Source organism: Thamnophis elegans, chromosome 4 (assembly GCF_009769535.1).
Source record: "Thamnophis elegans isolate rThaEle1 chromosome 4, rThaEle1.pri, whole genome shotgun sequence".
Classification (NCBI taxonomy): domain Eukaryota; kingdom Metazoa; phylum Chordata; class Lepidosauria; order Squamata; family Colubridae; genus Thamnophis; species Thamnophis elegans.
The window spans coordinates 46493914-46511534 of NC_045544.1; the positions used below are offsets into that span (position 1 = coordinate 46493914).

Genomic DNA, 17621 nt, shown 5'->3' on the forward strand with positions numbered 1-17621 from the left:
TATACTCTCAGTGGTAGATTAGAATGGCCAAATCACTGTGACACACATTAAATTCTTTATATGTTTTAATAACGAGCTAAAAGTCATATTGGATCAAAATATCGAGCTCAGCTTTGCTAGTAGACTGTGTCCACTCCTATTCTTCAAGAGGACTCATATTCTTGCATGCTTAATATCTACTTTGTAGATTTCAGTGTACTCCTGGTTAAATTTGGAGGTTGCATCTACCGTTAAGTATGATCAGCAAACCTCTCCCAATAAACAAAGATTTATTCACCATCTTTCAGCTCCACATAAGCAGATGTAGGGCCTGGATGCTCCCTCCCCTTTGAAGAAATCACAGATGGCTGGATTTGCTCAACTGCATGATTTGCAAAAAGGCCAACAGGGGATACACAAAGCTTATTAAGCCAGAACAGTTGTGTCTTAGTGAGATATATGAACCAGGCCAAAATTTTCCTCCTGTTTGCTTTCCCTACACTATAAATGTCTAAAAATTATCTATTTTATCTGAGGAAAAACATCTCATTGAATAGTGGGAACATATGGGGAGCAGTTGCGGAGTACAGCTGGAAGAATGAGGTCTTTGTGGTTTCATTCTGATTCTGTGTAGTTCTAGGTAATATTCTATGCATATCCTACATTGGGCAATGAATTACTCTTAGAGTAATAACTCTTAGATGCTCATCCAACCTTTCCATATTATGATTCAAGTTATGAGGTAACATGATGTCTTTTTTATTGCTTGGACCCTGTTTTAATCTTCTATTTCTATTCCTCTCTTCCATTCTCAAAAACCCGTTTATTCAACAAATGAGTCTATCGCCAATCAAGTCTTGCCTGCCCCAATTAAACAATACCTGAAAACTACCCATTGCAGAACTTGGCAAGCTTTCCCATTATAGCAGGATAATTTTAGATTATTTAGATTATTATTTAATTCACTCGGTTCTCTCAGTTTTTGGGTCGATTGTGTTCCTAGGCATGTCGGCATGCCTTCTATTTGCTCCTGGAGATATAACCCACCATTGATCTTGCCAAAATGAGGGGGGAAAGGAGATTTCTGCTGCAGTATTTTGGATCCGTGGTGCTCTTTTTATTCTGAGGCGACAGCAATTCACGACGCTATTACCATTGGAAGGAAATGATGTCTGGAATAGAGAGGACCGTTGCAAGTCTGATTCACCCAGCACCGTTTGCTAAATAAAACTGAATGGCTTGGGTCCCCACGTCAGCAAAGCGCACGCCTGCTTCCCCGTCCTGCCCCTCGGCGACCCGTCCGCCCCACCCTCCCACTGGTGGCGCTGTGGCCGGAGGTCTGGGCCGCCACCGCAGGGAGCTGCCGTCACCGCCTGCCCTCTGCCGGGCGAGGAGGAGCAGGAGCGCGCCGAGTGACGTGCCCCCCCCCCCCCCCGATCCCGGAGCTTAGCATGATTCATCAACAGCTGCCGCTAAGATGCTGCGCGCAGCCCCGATGTAGCTCTTGAGCGCCGATCCTCTCGCCGCACCCCCGGCCCGAGACTTTCCCTTTGCCTTTGGGCGCCGCGGGAAAAGGCAGGCAAGATGGAAGAAATCTTAAAGAAGCTGCAGAAGGAAGCGTCGGGGAGCAAATACAAGGCGATCAAGGAGAGTTGCACCTGGGCCAGCGGTAAGGAAGCGAGCGGCAGGCGGCAGGCATCTTCCCTCTTCCTCCCACTCCACCTCCGCGCCAGCTCTTCCTGGGCTGCTTTTCCGATTCCTTCTGCGCCAGCTGCACGTTCCCCCATTATCGCCCAACCTACCTTTAAAAACCCGGGGCTGGGGTGTTTTAGTGCCGTGTGTGAATGCGCTTTTGCGTCGCGTCCATCCTCGACTGTCGATCTCTTCGCTCCGCGGGTCGAGGGACCCTTTGCTCTCCTGGCGACGGGCTCCCCTCCGCCCACATCTCCGGTGTATTTACTCCGGTATACGTCTATGGAGATTCTCAGTCATCCAGGTCATGGTGGTCCCAAAGGTGCTTTTTTTTTTCAAGAAAGCGTTTCGCTTCTCATCCAAGAAGCGAAAGGACTTCAGAGAAAAATCAGAAAGTCCAGTTGTCTCTTGAAAAATACTCTGGTATATTTTTACAGTCACCTCTATGCCTGCAGTAAATTTCCATGTACTCCGATTGTGTTAAAGCTAATTCCTTTAGCTCTTTTAAAAGCTCTTTATTCTAAAGATGGATTGTTGGGTTTTTTTGGAGGGGGGGAGTCAATTGTTACTTCTGATATTCTGGGCAACAAGTCTGTCACCCAATTGCTTTCCATGCTTAAGGCAGGGCTATAACTTGGGTGTCCCTGCTTCTAGTGCATGGCTTTAACCATTAGGCCAAACTGGCTCTGCTTCTAAGGTGTAGAAGTTGTCAAGGAAAGTGATAAAAACATAAAAATGCTACAAGTTGCCCTCGGTTTATGACCCCGGCTGGGACAGGAAAATCCATTGCTAAGCAATCATGTGATTGCGCACAATTTTATACCCTTTTCTGCCATGGTTGTTCAGTGAGACATCACATGGCTGTTTCTTTTGATTTTTCCTGCTGGCTTACCCATTGACTTCGTTCATCCAAAGCCAACTGGGAAGATCACAAATAGTCATCACAGGACTCAAGGAAGCTGCTATTATGGTACATAGAAATCGTGGTTGGCAAGAACCTGGTTTGCAGTCAGGTGATCCTGGTGATACTGTCATGCTGTAAGCATGACCAGTCGTAACTTTTTTCAGCACCATCATAACTTTGGATGGTCCCTAAACAAGTGGTGTTGAAGACTGCCTATACACTGATAAATTGAGGACTATGCTGATTTAAGTGTTGGAGTACTCAGAGTATCCATGCATTCTCCCTTGCAAGAATCAGTTTTCAGATGAAAGAACTATCACAGAAGACTTTTTGAAGGGAATTTTTTATAATTCAAAGATTGTCCAAGACCCTTTGACACGTCAAAACCCCATAGAATGGTGATAGCAGGGCCTTTTAATAATTGGCAGCAGGCCAGCCTGGCAAACAATCAGCCATTGTCTTCTAGCTGTAGCAACATATTGTATATTTTTTTCTCCTTTAATGAAACATACACTTAATCTATTGCTACAGTCCCTTTGGGATTGTTTGTTTTTAGTCCATTTTTCTTGGTTTGGTGATCTATAAGTGACTCTTTACAATAAACCAAGCAGGAATGTTACTGCAATCTGCATATCTGCAGGTAAGGAATATTAAAAGGAAAATGGTACCAATAATAGATTAGGATTATAAAGTCGCTGGCTTAATCTCCTGTAATATTCTATTATGTCTAGGATGACTCTCATATTATTTTTAATGTGTCTGTGAGGTAAAAATCTGTTTTGGTCCGGGTGTATTCGTTCATTTAAAACCTGTTTAATTCTTCCTGCCATAATTGCTGCAAATATTTTATAATCAGAGTTTAGTAATGAAACTGGCCTGTAATTTTGAATTTCTTGTAGGTTGGTTTCTTCTTTTGGGATTAGCCATATTGCTTCTGTCCATGATTCAGGTATCTTGGCTTTTCCTAAAACTTCGTTAAACATTTCCACTCCTAGCTCTTCCAATATTATTTTGTTATATTATTATTATTATACAATTGTATCACAGCGGCCAGTTGTTTCGCAGATTTGGCATTGGTTACTAGTCGGGCCCCACCCAGGGGCCTAGGACGTCGTAACGTATTTTCGTAATATGCGTGCAGATCCAAGCAGTGCGGCTTTTTGCATTTGACTGATGGTGATTTTGTCAATTTTTAACTGTTTTAAATGTAATTCCAGTGCTTTTGGAATAGCACCCAGTGTGCCAATTACCACTGGAATTACCACTGCTGGTTTGTGCCATAGTCGTTGAATTTCGATTTTTAAGTCCTGGTATTTTGCGATTTTTTCATGTTCCTTCTCGGCGACCCTGCTATCACCTGGTATTGCGATGTCTATGATTGTGACCTTACTTTTCTCAACCAGTGTGATGTCTGGTGTATTATGCGCCAGTATTTTGTCGGTTTGTATATGGAAATCCCACAAGATCTTGACCATCTGATTTTCGGTGACTTTTTCAGGCTGATGTTCCCACCAGTTTGTTGCTGTTTTAATAATATAATTTTTGCACAAATTCCAATGGATCATTTGTGCTACTGAATTGTGCCGCAATTTATAATCAGTCTGCGCGATTTTTTTACAGCAGCTGAGTATGTGATCAACAGTTTCATCAGTTTCTTTGCAAAGTCTGCATTTGGCATCATCAGAGGATTTTTCGATTTTGGCCTTAATGGCATTTGTGCGGATAGCTTGTTCTTGCGCAGCCAGGATTAGTGACTCTGTTTCTTTCTTTAATGTACCTGTTGTTAACCATAACCAAGTTTGTTCACTGTCCACTTTATCTTTTATTTTTTCCAGAAATTGGCCATGCAGTGCTTTGTTCTGCCAACTTTCCATTCTTGATTTTATCACATCTTTTCTGTATTCTTGTTTCGTCTGTTGGGCCTTCAGTAGATTTTTGTTCTTTACTTCGATTAATAGATGTTCTTGACTTTCCTTTAAATAATTAGCCAGTGCATGTTTTTCTTCTTCAACTGTTTGCTTCACTTGTAATAATCCTCTGCCACCTGATTTTTGGGGCAGATATAGTCTATCAGTATCACCACGTGGATGTAAACTGTAGTGCATTGTCATTAGTTTCCTGGTTTTTCGGTCCAAAAGGTCCAAATCAGCTTGTGTCCAATTAACTATACCAGCTGTGTATCTTATAACTGGTATTGCCCAGGTATTTATGGCCTTGATTGTATTTCCACCATTCAATTTAGATTTCAAAATTTTCCTAACTCTGTTGGTGTACTCTCGCCTGACAATAGTTTTTATTTCTCCATGCTTGATGTTATCCAACTGCAGAATGCCTAAATATTTGTAGGCTTCATTTTTGTTGCATTTAATTAGTTGGCCATTGGGCATTTCAATTCCCACACATGCAGTGATTTTGCCCCTTTTTATGGATACAGTGGCGCATTTTTCCATGCCAAACTGCATTGAAATATCGGTGCTGAATACTCGGACTGTGTTTGTCAATGATTGGATTTCTGTTTCTGACTTTCCATAGAGTTTCAAATCATCCATATATAGTAAATGCGAAATTTTTTCAGCTTCTTTGACTGGTAGCCTAATTTCATTTTTTTTAAGATTACTGATAGTGGGATCATTGCGATGATGAAGAGAAGAGGTGAAAATGAATCACCCTGGAAAATTCCTCGCTTGATATTAACCATTCCGTAGATCTCATTCCCTACCGCCAACTCAGTTCTTCATTGTTTCCTCGCCTTTTCAGTAAAGGATGTAATATTTTTGCTAATGCCAGTTGTTTCTAAGCATTTTATGATCCAACTATGTGGCAGTGAGTCAAATGCCTTTTTGTAATCAATCCAGACCATATTCAAGTTCGTTTTTCTGTTCTTACAATTTTCTAATATCATTTTATCAATTAGAAGCTGATCTTTTGTGCCCCTGCTCCTTCTTTTGTTGCCTTTTTGCTCTACTGGCAAGATGTTGTTTGTTTCTAAATAATCCATCATGTTATCTGCAATAATGCCTGTGAGTAATTTGAAGGTTGTTGGCAAGCATGTTATTGGTCTGTAGTTTTCAGGTGTTGTTCCTTTAGTTGCATCTTTCTGAATCAAGTATGTTTTTCCAGTTGTCAACCATTCATCAATTTGGCCCTTTTGTAAAATTTCATTCAATTGCCTGGCCAATATTGCATGTAATATTGTGCTTTGCCAGGTTTTAACGGCTTTTCGGAAGGCCATGAGAGTGGGTAAGGTCCGGATCTCTGGGGGTCGTTCATTCCAGAGGGTCGGAGCGGCCACAGAGAAGGCCTGTGGCCTCCGGGAAGCTGCCAACCGACACTGCCTAGCTGACGGCACCTGAAGGAGGCCCACCCTGTGTGATCTCACCGGCCGTTGGGAGGTATGCAGCAGTAGGCGGTCTCGCAGGTATCCTGGTCCTAAGCCATGTAGGGCTTTAAAGGTAATGACTAGCACCTTGAATTGCGACTGGAGACCAATAGGAAGCCAGTGCAGATCGCGGAGGATAGGTATAATGTGGGTGTATCTTGGTACACCCAATATCGCTCGTGCGGCTGCGTTCTGGACTAATTGTAGTCTCCGAATGCTTTTCAGGGGCAGCCCCATTACAGTAGTCTAGTCTTGAGGTGATGAGGGCGTGAGTGACCGTTTGAAGTGCCTCCCGATCCAAATAGGGCCCTAATTGATTCACCAGGCAAACCTGAGCAAAGGCCCCCCTGGTCACAGCCGACAGATGGTGTTCCAATGTCAGCTGTGGATCCAGGAGGACCCCCAAGTTGCGGGCCCTTTCTGAGGGGTGTAAATTCTCACCCCTCAGGATTAAGGATGGACTATCTGGACTGTCCTTCGGGGGCAACATCCATAGCCACTCGGTCTTGTCAGGATTGAGGAAGGCTGGAAGATTCAACAGCCCTAGGCCTGCCGGAACAACCAGGTCTTAGTAGCTTTGCGGAAAGCCGGAAGGGTGGTAAAGGTCCGGATCTCGACGGGGAGATCGTTCCAGAGGGCCGGAGCAGCTACAAAGAAGGCCCTCCCCCGGGGAGTTGCCAGCCGGCATTGGCCGGCAGATGAAATTCGGAGGAGACCTAGTCTGTGGGATCTAACCGGTCTTTGGGAGGTAATTGGCAGGAGGCAGTCTCTCAAGTACCCAGGTCTGATACCATGTAGGGCTTTAAAAGTAATGACTAGCACCTTGAAGCATGTCCGGAGACCAATGGGCAGCCAGTGCAGCTCACGGAGGATAGGTGTGACATAGGTGTACCGAGGTGCACCCACAATTGCTTGCGCGGCTGCATTCTGGACAAGCTGAAGTCTTCGAACACTCTTCAAGGGCAGCCCCAATCCAGTCTTGAGGTCACGAGGGTGTGAGTGACTATCCGAAGGGCCTCCCGGTCCAGGTAGGGTCGCAATTGGTGCACCAGGCGAACCTGGGCAAAGGCCCCCCTGGTCACAGGACTTTAGGTGCTCTAAAGTCAGCTGCGGGTCCAGGAAGACTCCCAAATTGCGAACCTTCTCTGAGGGGCATATAATTTCACCCCCCAGGCTGAGCGATGGAATAGCTGGACCATCTTTGGGAGGGAGCATCAATAGCCACTCGGTCTTGTCGGGATTGAGTGCAAGCTTGTTCGTTCCCATCCAGACCCTAACAGCCTCCAGGCACTGGCACATCACTTCTACCGCTTCACTGATTTGACACGGGGCGGAGAGATACAACTGTGTATCATCCGCATATTGGTGATACTTAATCCCGTGCCGGCGCATGATCTCACCCAGTGGCTTCATGTAGATGTTAAATAGGATGGGGGACAGGACCGAACCCTGTGGCACCCCATAGTTGAGGGGCCTAGGGGTCGACGTCTGTCCTCCGACCAACACCGACTGCGACCTGTCCGAGAGGTAAGAGGAGAACCACCGAAGAACGGTGCCTCCCACTCCCACCTCCCGCAACCGTCGCAGAAGGATACCATGGTTGATGGTATCGAAGGCCGCTGAGAGGTCAAGGAGCACTAGGATAGAGGAATGATCCCTATCCCTGGCTCTCCAGAGATCATTGATCAGTGCGACCAAAGCAGTTTCCGTGCTGTAGCCAGGCCTGAATCCCGACTGAAAGGAATCCAGATAATCGGTTTCATCCAAGGACCGCCAGAGTTGAAGGCCACCACTTTCTCAACAACCTTCCCTACAAAGGGGAGGTTGGAGACTGGACGATAGTTACCCAAAATGGCTGGATCCAGAGAAGGTTTCTTCAGGAGGGGTCTACCGCATCCTTTAAGAGAAGCGGAAAGGATCCCTCCCGGAGAGAGGTGTTAACTATCGTCTGGATCCAGCCGCATGTCACCTCCCTGCTGGTCGAAACTCCAGGAGGGGTACAGGTCCAGTATACAGGTGGAGGCACTCACTGCCCCCAAGGCTTTGTCCACTTCCTCAGGAGCGACAAGTTGAAACTCGCTCCATAAGCTCCGCTCAAGACCTTCCCCCGGTACCTTGGCTGGTACCATGCAATTGGAGTCCAGGTCTGTCCGAATCCGAGCGACTTTATCCATTAGAAACTGAACAAATTCCTCAGCTCTACCTTGTAAAGGGTCATCCGCGTCCCTCCCTTTCAAGAGGGAGCAGGTTATTCTAAACAAGGTGGCTGGGCGCTATTCAGCGGATGCAATAAGGGCGGCAAAATGCGTACATTTTGCCGCCCGTATTGCCACAAGATAGGCTCTGATATAGGCTCTCATCAGTGCTCCGTCTGACTCAGAGTTACTGGCCCTCCAGCAGCGCCCTAGGTGTCTCTTTTGGCACTTCATCTCCCGGAGTTCCTCGGTGAACCAAGGAGCCCTCCTGGATCCGCTACCTCAGAGAGGCCGTAAAGGAGCAATCCGGTTTAGACCCCCGCCGCCACTGTATTCCAAGTAGCAACTAAGGACTCCACCGGACTGTATGTTTTGGAATCTTGGGTAGAATGCAACTCTTTCATTTTCAAGTCGGATTATTGATAACTCTAATTCTTTATTAACTTGTCTGTATTCCAGCTCCATTTTTTCCATCTTCTGATCTGTTTGTTCTATTTTTGTTTCAATGTTCTGGATTTTCTGTTCATTGATTGCTAAGGCATTCTGTATCTTTTCAATTTTGTCATCCACGTTTTTGATATTTCCTTTCAATTCTCCCATTTTATTTTTCATTTCTTCATGATTCCTCCTTGTCTCTTCATGATTTGTAGCCGTCACTTCCTGGCTTTTCGTCAATGTCTCTTATATCATCTGGAGCATCAATTGCATACTCTGCATTGTTGGTGCTGGTCCCGTTGTTCCTGCCATTGTTCCGCCTTTCTCCAGCCCCAATGCGCTCTCAATTGATCTTTGATTTGAGGAGGGGAATGTTGCCGAAATCATATTGGGTGTAGTTTTTTTCACTAACTTTACTGAAGTTGCCATTTTCATCCTCCTATTTATCCTTGCCCACAATTGCATATAAATTCTACTTTACTTCTACTTTATCAGCAATATTAATGGTATCAATAATTACCGTATTTATCGGCGTATAACACGCACCGGCGTATAACACGCATCCCCCATTTTAACACAAAAATTTGAGTAAAAATTTTTTTCATTAAAAATAAATGACTTGGAAGCTCGGAACTTAATGTTGGATTAAAATTTATAACATTAGAACATGAATTACTTCCCCACCCTCTTCTGTCACATCATTTTCCCCCCTCTGATCCCCCTGTACCACCTAATCCCCCCCCCAGATCCACCTGTACAACCTAATCCCCCTGTACCACATAGTCCTGATACCACCTGTACCATATAACCCCACCCCCCATATCACATACTCTTTCCCCCTGCGCCACATAACAAGCCCCCCCCACATAAACCCCTATTTCTATATGTTTTTGTTTTCACCACAGTACCTGGCCTGTGTCGCTAGCAGACTCAGGTTACTCTTTAATTGCGCTGACGAGTAACGTCCTCAGCGTAACGTCAGGGACGTCACTCGTCAGAAGTACGGTGGCCTCGGAGGGTCCTGAGGAGCAGCCTTTAAAACAGCAGCGCGGGCGGCTGCGGACTCACAGCTGATTGGGAGAATGCCGGCGCGTACACTTGGGACCAGAGAGCAGGCGGGCGGGAAGGTAAGCACCCGCAATGATGGAGAAAAAATACAGGCAGCGGGCGGCTCTCTGGCCGCTGCGAGCCGCTGCTGCTAGGATGGGGTTAAATCAGGCAGCGGGCGGCTCTCCAGCCGCCGCTTGTTCAATGATGGGGTTAAAGCGAACAGCAGGTGGCTGGAGAGCTGCCGCCACTGCTGCAAGGTAGGGGTTATATCAGGCAGGGTAGCTGGAGAGCCGCCGACGCTGCCATGAAATGGATGCTGCACTTCTATGAGTATCATGGGCGCCGGTGAATCAGCTGGAGCAGGCAGTTTGGGACCCGGCGTATAACACGCAGTATCGGCGTATAACACGCAGGCAGGGTTTAAGCTTGCAATTTTAGTTTTAAAACTGCGTGTTATACGCCGATAAATACGGTATATATCTCAATATTTAACAATAATTAACCTTAATATCGCGTTTCAATATCTAAACATTCCAATGTATTATTCTATTCTGTTTTTGATCCTTAATTATTATATAGCATAGAGTTATATATCACACTGTTATCTTATACAAATAGATGTCTCTCAATTGTATCAGTTATACAGGTATTCAGTTCTAGTAATTAGTTTCTCTCTATGTATATATATCAGCTTATGCCACCGTTGGTTTTCTTGCATCAGATTTCACGGTTCAAATTTATAATCCTCTAGGTGTCACCCACTCCTCAGTATCACTGTTAGTGTCAATCAGTTAATATAACAAGTCCAGTGGCAAAGGGAAATAAAGGGGGTGGGTAAAGATGCCCTCTAATTGTTCCAAAACAGTTCTATCTCTACTGTCTCTGGTACCATTCCAAGTTCCAAGGCGAATAAATACCAAATACTTGTAAGTTCAACTATTCTTTGGGAAAAACAAAACAGTAGAAGGAAGAGCAAGAAGAAAAAAGTCAACAACCAACCTGACTGTTAAATAATTCTTTCTGTGCCTTCCAAGTCTTCTCAGCAGTTACTATGTTCTACTCCTGTTGTCCATGCCAGGTTTTCATTCTCACTGTGGCCAATTCCTTCAAGTTATTCAGACTGTCAATTCCAACTCAGTATCTATGCTCTCACTTCTTTTCAGCAAAAATCTGAACCGCAAAAACAGTCTCCTTCCCAGAGCCTCTTTCTTTCCAGCTCACCCTCTCTGACAATTTCACGTTGTCCTCCTCTTCTTTGGGTTGTCAATAATAGTAACAGATGTCTCGATTTCAACTATTTTCTCTCTCTCCTTCCTTTTTATGTGGTCGCCATCCCTCCGGTTCTAACCAAGTGGCAGGATAGATCCTCGTCCATTTAGTGGGTTTCTCCTACCCGCTGGGGGATTTGTTTTTGCTTTTGCTATTCATACCTAGAGAAATCGTCTTTTTTTATATATAAATTTTTATTTTTATTACATAGACAACACATACACACAACAATAAAACAAAACAAAACAAAAAACATCATCACATACAGCATGTCATTTGGTTACAAGTGTTTTAATATCCATATTCTCGAATAACATTTACCATCTCAGATTTTTCATCTAGTATAACTAAATACCTCGCTTTCATTGTACAGTATATGTTCAATTACAATTAGTATTATTTTTTTCCAATAAATCATAATTCCCTTACATTCTTGATTGTCTATTTGATAACAGTATACCTTTATATAATCCCCATGTGATAGACATTTTTTTTACCAACCATTTATATTTGTATATCACTATTTTCAATTATGCATAATTCCACCAATCAACTATCAAGTATGCTTATGTTCATTATTATCCTTGTACATCATACATTCAAACAAAAATCTTATTCCTTCATTTTTCAACAAAATATTCTAAATAGTCACTACATTTATATACCAATTTTCAATTATTCCCTTATTAAAATTATTTATCAACAACAAAATATCCTTGTAGTATGTTCTTAACATTATACATTATATCACCAATCCTCTATCAAGTATACATAAAATCATTATTATCCTTATCCTTTTTAAAGCAAAATATTCTAAAGTATTCAATTCATAGATATATCAGTTTTTCATTGTATCGTTGTTAATTTATTTCACAGCATGATTGTGTTATCATTTAACTCCTTCAGTTAAAGCATGAGTAAAACATTTTTCATTTCCAAGTTTTTTCCCCCAGCCACTGATAAAACAAGTCCCATATCTTATAAAATTGCTCGTCCTCTTGTTCTCTAATTTCAAGTGTAAATTTACTCATTTCAGCACAGTCCATTATTTTTCGAATAACTTCTTCCTCTTTTGGTATTGTTTCATTTTTCCAGTTTTTTGCAAATACGATTCTGGCTGCTGTTAACACATTTACAATCAGATATTTTAAGTCTTTGTTATAAATTTCTGGTATGATCCCCAATAAAAAGACCTCTGGTTAAAAGTCTATTTGTTTCTGTGCCATTTTCTCCAATCACATGTGGATTTTAGTCCAGTATCTTTTAGCTTCAATGCAAGTCCACCACATGTGGTAATATGAGCCCGGTATCTGATGACATTTCCAACACTTTTCTGATTTATTCTTGGACATTTTTGCAATTCTGGTTGGGGGTAGATGCCACCTGTAAAACATCTTATACAAATTTTCTCTATATGCAATAGACATTGTCATTTTATAATTTTGAGACCACAGTTTCTGCCATTTCTCTAAATCAATCCCATACCTAAAATTTCCCCCCCAAGCTATGATAGTTTCTTTGACTTGTTCTTCTTGTAATTTAACCTCCAATAAATATCCATATAGTTTTTTAATTACTTTTTCATCAGTACCTGCCAGCATCGACTTCATTTAGTAATCAGGAAAGAAACCACTCAACTCCATTTGAATTGAAATCAAGTGTACTTTTACTAATTATAAACGAACAGTTGCAAAGCTAAACTGAATCTGGTTAATTAAGCACGAAAGTGAATAATATCATGTTTAACTCAATCCCCTCCCCTTGGCACCCCAGTCCATAGTCCAATTATAATGCACCCAACTGTCAGGTGGGAGATAACTTCAAAAGGCATCACCAAGATGGAATGCTCGACAGTTAACCTTGGTGGGAAACTCCCTTCTTCCACATGCGCAGTAAGATGGTCAAACAGCATCTAGAAGCTTCCTCCAGCACATCATGATTCCCCTCCCAAATACCAAGGCCCCCCCTCCCGTTTCAATGGCAGCCGAAGCAGTAGCAAGCAGAGGCTGACATCCAGCCCTCCTCCAGAAAAAGGGTGGTCAGACCTGCAGAAACGAAAAGAACACAAACAAACAGACAAACAACATCACACCAAAAAGGGAAAGGGGAAAAAAGAAAAACAAAAGAAAGGAAAATTAGGAGAGTGTCCAAAATCAGGGCTTGTCAGGATAAGCAGAGTAGAATTTGCGGAACAGACGAGGCGCTCAAACATGGGACCCGTAAACCCATTCAGTGTGAGAAGGGGGAAAATGCTTCCAAGCCACCAGGTACTGGACACGGTTCCGGCGTCTACAAGAGTCCAAAATTTCCCGGACTTCGAAATGTTGCTCACCCTCAATCAAAAGCGGAGCGGGTGGAGGAGGGAGAGGTGGCCTCAAAGAAGAAGTGCAGACAGGCTTCAGGAGGTTAACATGAAAAACAGGGTAAACCCGGTTGAGATGCTTAGGCAACTGGAGCCGGACAGAAACAGGGTTGATGATCTTGACAACAGGAAACGGGCCAACATATTTGGCCCCAACTTCTTCGACTTATGGGGTGTTTGAAGAAACCTAGTGGACAAATAAACTTGATCACCAACTTTGTACTCATGGGGTTTAGTCCATTTCTTATCAGCCTGTCTCTTATGAGCGCAGTGCGCAGCATCCAGAGTTTGTAGAGCCAAAGGCCAAATGTCCCAAACAACCCCAGGTGTCCTCGCTGTCCGAGTGGAGTGATCCACTCCACTCGGACAGCGAGGACACCTGGGGTTGTTCACGAGGAATCTCAGGAATGGGCACGAAATCGTGGCCAAACACCACACGAAAAGGGGTAAACCCAGTGCTGCTGTGTACGGAATTATTGTAAGCCACCTCAGCATGCGGCAACAAATCCACCCAATCATCCTGTTGGTAGTTGATGAAACAACGTAAATATTGTTCCAATACAGAATTAGTCCTTTCACAAGCCCCATTAGTCTGAGGGTGGTGGGAGGAGCTTAACCCCTGGGTGGAGCCAATCCGCTTCAGAAACTCTTTCCAGAAAAGGGAGGTGAACTGAACACCCCTGTCCGAAATGATGCAGTCGGGCACCCCATGTAAGTGGTAAATATGGGAGATGAACATCTTAGCGAGAGATTTAGCAGAGGGAATCCTGGAACAAGGGATGAAATGGACGTGTTTGGAGAACAAGTCAGTAACAACCCAGATAACAGTGTGCCCCTGACTCTCAGGAAGTTCGACAATGAAATCCATAGAAATCTCCTTCCACGGGGCTACTGGGCGAGCCACCGCCTGGAGTAATCTCTGGGGTTTACCCAGGTCGTTTAGCAGCAGCACAAACAGGACAACTGGCAACATATTTCTCAATGTCCTTTTTCAAAGAGGGCCATCAAAATTGCCGCTTGACAAGGTGGAGAGTCTTGATGAATCCAAAATGCCCTGACATTTGGGAATTATGAGCCCGTTGAAGAACAATGGTCCTAAGGGACGCAGGAACGTATAACTTCGTCCCAATCCAAGGCAAGTCATCCCTCATAGTGCATTCATTCACGTGCTGTCGGAACCAATCATCATCAGTGAGGGCCTTCTTCAAGCAAGAAAGAAAGTCCTGAGTGGCCTCCAGCTTAGAGGTTGCCTGACTCCTAGTAGCAACAGGAGCAGCGAGGCCTATTGCGGGAATGACAGGCTGGATCACACTGAGCTTAGAACAGTTGTATTGAGGAAGTCTGGATAAAACATCAGCCATAAAATTTTTCCCACCGGGAATGTATTTCAAGGTAAAATTAAATCTATTGAAATGCTGAGCCCAGCGCATTTGTCCTCAAAGCTTCCAAATTTTTATGGTCAGTCCATACTTCGAAAGGGTGTTCGGCGCCCTCTAGAAAATGGTGCCATGTGGCCAAAGTCCAGCGAACAGCAAAAGCTTCTTTTTCCCAAATGGCCCAACGTCTCTCCATGTCGGTTAGTTTGCGAGAGGTGTATGCGCAGGGTTGTAATTTACCTTGATTATTAGCTTGAAGTAATACAGCTCCCACAGCCACGTCACTGGCGTCAGCTTGGACCACAAAAGGTGCATCCATGTCCGGGTGCTTGAGGACCGGCTCCTCTGCAAAAAGCCGCTTTAACTTCTCGAAAGCAGCGTGGCATTCCATAGTCCAATTCAGCGGCTTGCTAGGTTTGGGTTTCGTCTCACCTTTAGACTTAAGGAGGTTAGTTATCGGGAGAGCTATTTTAGCGAAAGAGGGAATAAATTGACGATAGAAATTAGCAAAACCCAAAAATTTCTGCAATTGCTTGCGTGTACGAGGGGCCTCCCACTCGGTGACCGCCTTGACCTTAGCGGGCTCCATTTCAACACTCTCGTGGGAGATGCGATAGCCTAGGTAGTCAACCTTCTCCTGATGGAATTCACACTTGGACAATTTGGCATAGAGTTCAGCCACCCGAAGTTTCTTTAGCACTGCACGAACCAGCTTCACGTGTTCTTCACGTGTTTCCGTATAAATAAGGATCTCATCTAAATAGACGATAACGCCTTTGTAAAGATGGTCATGTAAAACCTCATTAATCAGTTGCATGAAGACCGCTGGTGTCCCCTGTAGGCCAAACGGCATTACACGAAATTGGAAACAGCCAAGGGGGCAGTTGAAAGCCGTTTTCCATTTGTCCCCCTCTTTAATTCTGACTCTATAATACACCTCTCTTAAGTCCAACTTAGTGAAAATACGGCCCTTCCCCAGGTGGGCCAGCATGTCCTTCATCAGTGGCAATGGGTAAAGGTTCTGGGATGATATCACGTTCAGGTTTTTGAAGTTCACACATAATCTCAGGGAGCCATCTTTCTTTTCTCTGAACAATACTGGAGCAGCTACCTTGGGTCTTGCCAGTTCAATGAAACCCCTTTCCAAGTTCTTATCAATGAATTTCCTCATTTCCTCCATTTCTCTAGGGGACATTGAATATATTTGGGACTTTGGAAGCTTTACTCCAGGCAAAATATCAATGGTGCAATCTGTGGGTCTGTGGGGGGGGGGGTAATTTATCAGAAGAGTTTTCACTAAAAACCTCCCTGAGGTCCCAATACTCCTTTGGAATTCTTTCCTCCCCCTCGATTCTCTCCTGCCCCCTGGCTGCCAATGTGGGGGTAGTGTCAGAGTCTGGAGTCTCAATCCTCCTCTCAGGGGGTATGTTTGTGCGAATTCGTAACCAACCATCTTTCCAGTTAATGCGTGGGTTCCATCTACGAAGCCAGGGGAGTCCCAAAATAAGGGGTCGGTCCATCCCAGGCGCCACAATACAAATTATTAATTCCTGATGGGTACCCATCCTCATTTCTATGGGTTCTGTGGAAAAATGAGCAGGGCCGCCTCCCGCAATAGAACCATCAATTTGGCAAAAAACAATAGGGGTTTTCAAAGTTCTTAACTTCAAGCCCAGTTTCTCCACCATCTCAGGGCTTATCATGCAGCGGGAACAGCCTGAATCTAGCAGAGCTAAAAGTTTTTCAGTTGCGCCAGAAGATGGCACTCTAAGCTCAATAGGGATAAGCATAGGGCCAGTTCTGGAACTTACCCAGTGATGAGATTCCTCCCCATCCGATTCATCAGATGAGCTGGGGCTCACACCTCCCTCCTCCTCTGGCTGGAAGTGTCGGGAAACATTCTCAGCAGCGAAAGCAGCTTCCTTTCTCTTGCTTGGAGTTTTCACTGATTTTCCCTCCTTCCGGGGGGTGGGGCAGGTTGAGCCAGTTTGACACGGCAATTCACAGCGTGATGCCCCTCCTTTCCACAGCAGAAACAAGTGAAAGACTTGGCTTTGCCAGCAAAATTTCCCCTGCCCTCACTTCTGGGGTGGGGGTGGGGGTTTGGGACTGCTGGGGGGGATTTCTCCACATCTCCCTATTTCATGCACTGAAGCCTGACTAAATCCAATTCCACGTCTGCAGCGTTTTCATACCAAACTGTTAAACGACGGGGAAGGCATCTGTTTATGCATTGTTGGTATATATCTTTATGCAATCCCTCAGCAAACTGATCCAGCAAAGCCTCTTCCGACCACCCCCTCATATAAACTGATAATTCTTGAAATTCCTGCACATAATCCGGCACAGTTTTGTTTCCCTGTTTAAGAGCCGTAAATTTCAGGCGGCCGTGACGCTCGGTCAAAGGGTCGTCAAACCTTCTTCTCATGGCTGCCATAAATTCATCAAAATTCCTCAGGAGAATTGCATTTATGTAGGCTGACCATCCATTCGGCTGCTTTATTGTTGTCTGTCTTTGTTTTCTTTCCTTTTGTATTGTTCCTCTCCCTTCCGGTTTTGTTAGCTGCCCTGAGTCCCTCGGGAATAGGGCGGCATACAAGTTGAATAAAACCTCAAACCTTCTTCTCTAAAGCCATTAACACCATTCTCACTTTAATTTCATCTGTCTCTAAATCAGGTCCATAGATTTCCATATAATTCCAGACCTGAATTATAAACAACCCAAGACTTTTGGGGTCTCCATCATATTTTACGCTTAAGGGAGGGACCTTTGCCATCCGGTGTCACCTGGGGGCCCCCCCTGCTCTTTGAATGACTCTAGCCGCAGGGGGGAAAGCTGGTTCTGGGTTTTCTTGTGCACAACCCGCCTTGGCCCCTTCACTTTCCCTTAAGCTATGCATTGAGTACCTTTGTTCCAACTCCTCTGTCGGCTCTCTCTCCTCTGCTCTCTCTCGGCTTCGACGTTCAGTCCATGCCTCTT

At 44.5% G+C, this 17621-nt stretch overlaps 1 protein-coding gene across 1 annotated transcript in view; it reads left to right on the forward strand.

The window, feature by feature from the left end:
* The first annotated feature begins 1317 nt into the window (after positions 1-1317).
* ARFGEF3 (ARFGEF family member 3) overlaps positions 1318-17621 on the forward strand; it is a 133356-nt gene continuing 117052 nt past the window's right edge. The window contains 1 exon segment of the mRNA XM_032215353.1: positions 1318-1648. Coding sequence (XP_032071244.1) covers positions 1564-1648 — 85 coding nt within the window. The 5' untranslated portion in view covers positions 1318-1563.